Here is an 8,005-nt window from a genome sequence, read left to right as displayed (position 1 = left end):
TGGCAAAAATGAACTATTGGAACTTCATCAAGATAAAAAGCTTTTGCACAGCAAAAGAAACAGTCAACAAAACCAAAAGACAACTGACAGAACGGGAGAAGATATTTGCAAATGACATATCAGATAAAGGGCTAGTATCCAAAATCTATAAAGAACTTCTTAAGCTCAACACCCAAAGAACAACTAATCCAATCAAGAAATGGGCAGAAGACATGAACAGACATTTCTGCAAAGAAGACATCCAAATGGCCAAGAGACACATGAAAAAGTGCTCAGCATCACTTGGCATCAGGGAAATACAAATCGAAACCTCAATGAGATATCACCTGATACCAGTCTAAAATTAACTAAAATTGGCTAAAATTAACAAGTCAGGAAATGACAGATGTTGGCGGGGATGCGGAGAAAGGGGAACCCTCCTACACTGTTGGTGGGAATGCAAGCTGGTGTAGCCACTCTGGAAAACAGTATGGAGGTTCCTCAAAAAGTTGAAAATAGAGCTACCCTATGACCCAGCAACTGCACTACTGGGTATTTACCCCAAAGATACAAATGTAGGGATCTGAAGGGGCACACGCACCCTGACGTTTATAGCAGCAATGTCCACAATAGCCAAACTGTGGAAAGAGCCAAGCTGTCCATCGACAGATGAATGGATAAAGAAGAAGTGGTATATATATACAATGGAATATTATGCAACCATCAAAAGGAATGAAATCTTGCCATCTGCAATGATGTGGATGGAACTGGAGGGTGTTACGCTGAGCGAAATAAGTCAATCAGAGAAAGACATGTATCATATGACCTCACTGATATGAGGAATTCTTAATTTCAGGAAACAAACTGAGGGTTGCTGGAGTGGTGGGGGCTGGGAGGGATGGGGTGGCTGGGTGATAGACATTGGGGAGGGTATGTGCTATGGTGAGCGCTGTGAATTGTGCAAGACTGTTGAATCACAGATCTGTACCTCTGAAACAAATAATGCAATATATGTTAAAAAAAAAAAAGAAGAAGAAGACAGCGGGAGGGGAAGAATGAAGGGGGGGAAATTGGAGGGGGAGACGAACCATGAGAGACGATGGACTCTGAAAAACAAATTGAGGGTTCAAGAAGGGAGGGGGATGGGAGGATGGGTTAGCCTGGTGATGGGTATTAAAGAGGGCACGTTCTGCATGGAGCACTGGGTGTTATACACAATGAATCATGGAACACTACATCAAAAACTAATGTTGTAATGCATGGTGATTAACATAATAATAAAAAAATGTTAAATACATCAAAAATCATACAGTCTCAGGCACTTTTATAAGAAAACAAAATCCAGGAAATCTGGATTAAATACAGCAACTAAGGGCTTAACTCAGAAAACTGCTTTTCTTGGGATAACTTGAAAGCTAATCCAGGAGGAAACCCTGTCAGGTGAAAATGAAAAAGAAGCAAATGCCCAACTGTTCATTGTAATTTCTACCCTCATCCACAGCCTCAGAGCACTAGCTCACACAAAGGAACAAAATATTGTAAAAAGAGAACAGAATCCATTCTCAGGCCTTCCAGGAACATGAGGACAGAATTTAGACATACACTGTTTTGTGGACAGGGAAGAGAATGGCTCAGAAGACAACAGAAAGGAGACAAGAGGTCCCAATGCCTGTGGTCCTTCAGATTTTCATATTTAGATTCTTCTACACCATCTCAATTTGCTTTTGTTCATGTGCTTCATAAGTGTTTACACTTCGTGTGTGCTTTGCTTACCCAACCAGCTTATGAACACGAAGACCTCCAGGAATGTACAAGGGAAATGGCACAAGTGAGAGAAGTGAGTGAAGATCAAAGGAATACCGGGGAAAAGATGTGTCATTGGTGGGGATGTGACAGGGCTTTTGACTGGCAATTGCCTCATCTGAGTTAAGTGTCTACCCCTTCACTCTCTACCAGGCTTACACTTTTGGTCACTCTGTAATGACTTTGTACTCAGTACACAATATCAGAACTCTTTCTTTAACATTGAGGCTATTTTTTTTTTTTTCCAATCTGGTCCAGCTGACCGACAGCAAAGAAGACTGGGAAATTTCCAACCACAAAGCGTGTAGACATGGCTTCTGCCTCTACAGAGATTTGCAGTTTTTAGTAGCTATAAATTTGGCTTCTTTGAGTTGCCCTTTATTTTAAGAAATATGCTTTACTTAAAGGCAACACCACTCTTCTTTCAGGGTAACATACTACCGCTTCTCCAGTTCTGTCCTCATGTTGAGCTATCCCATATCCCTTATTTCCTATAGGGTACATCAATCCATGTTGCCAATTCTTGATGGGGTGGGCTTTAGATCCTCAGAGATGCAATAGTACAGTTTATAGATTTAGGCAGAAGGTACAAAATCTTTATCTAAAGCCAAGGTCAATGTGTACTTGTGCTAATGTATGTTCAATGTTCCATTGGGTTCTAAATTAGGCAAATATAAAAAGAGAGGGAGGAGAACCCATTTTAAATAAGAACTGATAAATAGAGTTCACTCATTATCGTTATCACTCTTCTTAATGAAAACTACCCTTTTCCAAACTCTGACTCTCTGGCAGGAACTATGCTAAGTGCTTTACACAAATTATCCCATTTAATCATCAAAATAATGGTACCTGTAAAGTCGGTACTATAATTATCCATATTTGTTATATAAGAAAACAAAGGCTTAGAGACTTGAAATAACTTGACAAAGATGATATATAGTAAACAACAGAGCCAACACTCAAATCCAGGCTACCTGACTCCAAAGTATGTGTAGCGAAGCATTGTTCTACACAGGTCTCCTCATTTCTGTTCGTTCAACCCCACCCCACACCATCCCCAATTTGAACTCAAGTGTTTCTTTTTTCCTGGAAAACAGCAATGGGAATAGGGCATCGTAAAGTAGTGGTGGAGGAGCTCCTGGTTTCCAGGTGGACTGTTCCAACACCATGGTCTTATCTCTTGATAAGAAATGGAGATGAGGTAATAAATCCATCCCTGTTGCCTGTCCTGGGCAGTTCTGTGCTCAAGCCTCTTTTAGCACAGCCTTCATGAGTTAATTTTTGTTGTTTTTCCTCTTACATTACCAGGCCACTTTGCCCCTGCATTAAAGACATTTCATTTCCAGTGCATTTTCCATTTGTTGGCTTTCATTTTCATTCTTTTCCATTAGTATAAATGGAAATCATTTACTGTAGGACCAACTAATTTAGGGTAGGCATTATTATCATCATTTTCCAGATGGGCTCAGAGAATGTACATGACAGGCCCTAGGTGAAATTTATTTCTGGCCAGAAAGGAGCTAGAACTTAAGCCTAGGATTCCTGCCTCCAAATGCAGCTCTCTAAGGCCCATATGTGTGAATGCTACATGTCCAGCAGCCTCCTTGGTACCTTTGCCTGCCCGATACTAAATACGCCATATATCCAAAGCCACTTGCATATATCCCCCCATAAACCTGCTCTGCTCGCTCTGCCTTCAGTGAATGGCACCTCCTCCCATGTCACCTTAAATTTTTTTCTCCCCTTCACTCATACTACCATTGTCCTATATCCATTCTATTAGCAAGTCACACCTATGTTATGCCCGAAGCATTCGATTTGTCGTTTCTTTCCATGTCTACCCAAACTACCACTCTGTCTCCTCTGGGCTACTGGAACTGTCTCCTAGCTCGCACCCACCTTTTCCTTCCTGCCCATTTTTGTTCCATTCTCCTACTGAAGCTGGCATGATCTTTTTCTGACACAAGTACAACTGGGCTATAAATGTCGTGCCATCCTTTTGTTGCGAACACTTCAATGTCTTCCTACGGCTCTTAGATAAAAAGCAAACCTTCAAATATGGCTGACAAGATCTGACACAATCTGGTCCTTGCCATGTCTCCCACCTCCTCCCTTCACCTCTGCGCCGCAGCCTGCTGGCATTGTCCCATGTCCTCAAACACGACTAAGCCCCTCTCACAAGCTCTTCCCTCTCCCTGGATCACTCACAAACCTCCTAGCTCCTAAATGGTGTTAATGTCTACCCCTTCTTCAGACCTCCACTCAGGTGTTGCCTTCTCAGGGTCAGTTTCCCTGGCCTCTATTACATGCTCTTTCAAGACCATTACCACTTATCCTTACCACTTATCACTGTTGCACTTTTACATTTATTTGTGGAATTATTTGATTAATTCCTGTCTTTCTTTCCAGGCAATACCTCTTTCTGCTCAACCTCTGTGTACTTAGCACCATGTCTAGCACATGGTTGGCTCAAAATACGTATCTGTCAAATGACTGAGAGCTGAATAAAAGGGTGTGCTCCTTTCCCTCTACAGTTATGCTTACCATTTGTCTGAATGAGTAGGTTGTAGATTTTAGTCCGAACACCCTCCGGATACAGAGTAAAGCCACACTCATACTTCCCAGTGAGTGAGGAGGACACGTTCTTTAAGTGCAGAATCCACGTTGACACATTTCTGGAAGTTTCTGTGAAAGTCACCAGTGACTCACAGGGACCGCCATTAGCACAGTGCAAGCCATACTGCGGATGATAAAGGGCAATCAGATCCAATTTATCAGTGACCTTGGACCATTGCATCTGCACCAAGAAGCCTTTCTTCCATGTTTGACAGGTTAGGTTGACATCAGAGCCAGGGAAAGCATAGATGTCTTCTGTATTGGATGTTTTTTCCCATACTCCTGAAAAGGAAGGACATGAGCCATTAGTTTACATGATTCATGTGGGATGACTCTTATTTAAAAACCTTGGTCACTTTGGTGAGCTGAGGGAGCAACTGAGGAACTTTCTCTCTGGCTGCCTTACGTGTAGGAGGGAGCCTGTGCACAGTCCCAACAGAGAAGCAGAGACTCAGTACAAATGAGGAGGCATTTGCTTAAGGACACTAGAGAGATATTCCTCTCTTTGTCTGTTGGGCTGTCCAAAGGAAAACTACCTGTGAATCAAATTAAGCCTATCTAGAAACTGAAGCCCACCAGCAAACTTATTATGACAACTATTTTTACAATGAATATAACTGACTTTTTTTGGTTTTATGAACCGACAGCTGCATATAACACACCAGTAATATTTTCTGAAACAGAAAAAATAACTGATATGTGTATAGCTGTTTTTAAAAATTTTTAAAAATCTATGTTCACAAGAGGCTTTTTTATAGACTATTTTATTTAATCCTCCTCACATACCACAGAATGATGTTGTTAACATTCTATCAAAGAGGAAACTGACACACAGCATGATTAAATGACTAGCTGCAAGTCACACCTCAGTAAAAGAACATGTGCTTGGTTGCCTAAAGTCCGTGCTCTTTCTCTGACCTTCATTAACATCCAAACTGCCTCCCAAATTGGTTGAGAAGAGTAAGAAATTTGACATTCACTATGGAGCTCAAAAAGACCTTCGTGTCCATGCAGTTAGGGCTCCTCAGGGGAGGATGGGAGAAAATACCTGAGGTAGACTTTCCACTAAAGAAAAACTATGGTCACCATCGTCTATCATCAACACTTTGAACTATGAGACACAAAAGAAGAAGATTCTCTCCCATCACCTCTCTGACCACATGGTACGAGGCACTTAAAATATGTTAAGCATTGAGCCTTTGACATGCCTTCAATAGTGGAGGCCTCAATTTTCGCTTTAATGGAACACTGTTCCAGGAATGATATATTATTATGACAAGTACCACCGAAGCTCACAAAGGAAAAAGATAAAAAGATGACAAGCAACGGAGAAGAAACAAGGCTCTCTAAGGTACTTGACAAATGGGAATTATTACACTTTTATGGATTCAAAAGTTTGGGTAGGCAGAGGTTAGTACAGTTTAATGTCTCTCCCTGTACGCTTTCCTTCGCCTGGTAATATGCCTCTGATTCTATCCACAGCACTGGGTTCCAAAGTCTCCTTTAATTTAGAAATTCTCCTTAAAACCTTTGTAGCTCTATCTGTAAAGCATAGTTAATTCTTCAGACACTCAGGCTTCCTATAATTCCCCCAGGCTATGGAATGCAGAACTAATCTTTCCTCCCGCTATTTTTAAATAGGCCCTGAAGGCCCCAGTTGTAAGGCCCCTACTCTGTCTTCCAGGTCCATACCTACACATGCCTCATTAAAATTCAACATGTGTTCAACTCCCAAAGACATTCATATCTGGAGGAGTAATGCTTGTTATATACAAAAGAAAAAGGATGCTCGAGAGAGAAAAAGTTGAGCAAGGATCCCGCAGCACTGATGGGCTTTGTGATTTTTTTAGTATTCCGGAGTTGTTCTGACGACCATGTGAGGAGCATTTCATTTCCAAGAAGCACAATTTCCCAGTTACTCCAGAGATCCTCTTAGGAATGAAATGGGTGAAAATGTCTCAGAGCAGTGGCACAAACCACTCATTCTCTTCTCGTTTTTAGTGTTCGTTAGTAATCATTTCTAGACTCTAACATCTCTCTGATAGCTGCCACTTAAATTTGTAACTGAAAACCTTAGCAACGATCTGCCTTCGGTGATCAATGTCAGCAGTAGTCACTCGCATTTTAAACGAACAGAGGCCCCCCCTCGCCCCTAAAGCTGCCGATTTGACAAGAGAAGACAACTGGAAGCCTTACCCCTGATGAAATGTATCTGGATGATGGAACAGACAGCGCAGTAGGTCCATTTTTTCTCCATCGTCTCCTGAAGGCCTTACACCAGCATCTCCATAATCACGGAAGTCAACTGATGCCCTGAAGCAAACTCCAGCTACCCTATTTGTGCAGAAAAACCCCAAACCTACTGCACGCCTGGGTCTGTTTATCACTTGGCAAGACCCCAGGAAATGAAACGTAGACAGGAAAGTAATGTGGTTCAGAGCTAAGTATAACCTTCACCAGAGCGATGTTGAAATTGTTCTCTGAAATTTTGTATATCACCTTCGTTAAAAGACTTCTCAGGATCCAAAGATTCTCTCCTTCAGGATCTCTGTGTCAGTCATGCTGCTTCTAAAATCCAAACAAAGGGAATCATGCAGAGCGATTCATAATGTGCTTTTTATACATTTCTTTTCAAGAACACGAAGTCATTTAACAAATGTGAGCTTCGTGTCTTTCATAACAGTTTTTCTGTTCACTTCTAAAATACATTTTCCTTCCAGAATGGCTCCCGGGTGAAAGAACAAAGAATTAACACATTTAATTTTAATAAAATCTGAAAAGTAACGGAGGGTAACATCAGCTATCAAACCGAATTTTATTGTCACCCCTAATGCAGGAAAGCCCACATTTCCTGGGTGGGGGTGGGGGCGGGGTGGTGTTGAGAAGGGAGGGCTCCTTTTCCACCCCCTGTCTGGGCTAGGCTGGAGGTCAGGCAGGGAAATCTCCCACCCTACGAGCCGGAGGATTTTTTTTTTTTCTGACACCAGAAGAACTTGCCTGTGCCCCAGCCAAAAACCAGACAGAGTAAGGCTGAAATAATCTGAATTCCAAAGGCAGAGAACCTCCTACTCCAGCCAGCTACCAGGCCTGTGATATCTGCCCCATTACTTCCATTTACAGAGGACTGAGACTGGGGTTTAGGGAAGCGACTCCTAGTATATGATGACTTCCCTGCCAGGTAAGATGTCACAAAGAGGTTTTCCAGCTTGAGATAAAATAACCTTCCAAACTTAAGAGAACAAGCATTAGGCTGAGGACTACAGCATAGGGTTGATGGACAAAGAATAAAACCAAATAAATAAATGTGTTTACAGGCAACCATATGAACAATTGGTGAAACATCCCATGACCCTAATTTCACTACTACCATCAAGGCAGCAGCCAGCAAGCCTGAAGACAAACAAGAAGGCTGAGCTGTATTCCTGAGGTGGTAGTTCTTTCGGGGTCACCGGGAGATAATTCTGGCCACGTTGTCATCACATATATTGTCATGACATCATGATATCCTGACCTATCATGCAGATACTGATCTGTCCCTGTATGAGGACTTGGGATTGGAATATGGATGATGCATAAGGCATCACCTTTGCCATTTAGAAGACCAGAA

General features: G+C 41.9%; 1 protein-coding gene across 1 annotated transcript in view; it reads right to left on the bottom strand.

Annotated features, from left to right (window-relative positions):
• CD96 (CD96 molecule) overlaps positions 1-6,753 on the bottom strand; it is a 99,503-nt gene extending 92,750 nt beyond the window's left edge. The window contains exons 1-2 of the mRNA XM_021692513.2: positions 6,595-6,753; positions 4,327-4,680 (exon numbers count right to left, since the gene is read on the bottom strand). Coding sequence (XP_021548188.1) covers positions 4,327-4,680; positions 6,595-6,655 — 415 coding nt within the window. The 5' untranslated portion in view covers positions 6,656-6,753. The remainder of the gene's footprint in view (positions 1-4,326; positions 4,681-6,594) is intronic.
• Positions 6,754-8,005: the final 1,252 nt, after the last annotated feature.

This window comes from Neomonachus schauinslandi, chromosome 1, assembly GCF_002201575.2.
Source record: "Neomonachus schauinslandi chromosome 1, ASM220157v2, whole genome shotgun sequence".
Taxonomy (NCBI): domain Eukaryota; kingdom Metazoa; phylum Chordata; class Mammalia; order Carnivora; family Phocidae; genus Neomonachus; species Neomonachus schauinslandi.
This window is presented reverse-complemented; position numbering and strand designations above follow the sequence as displayed.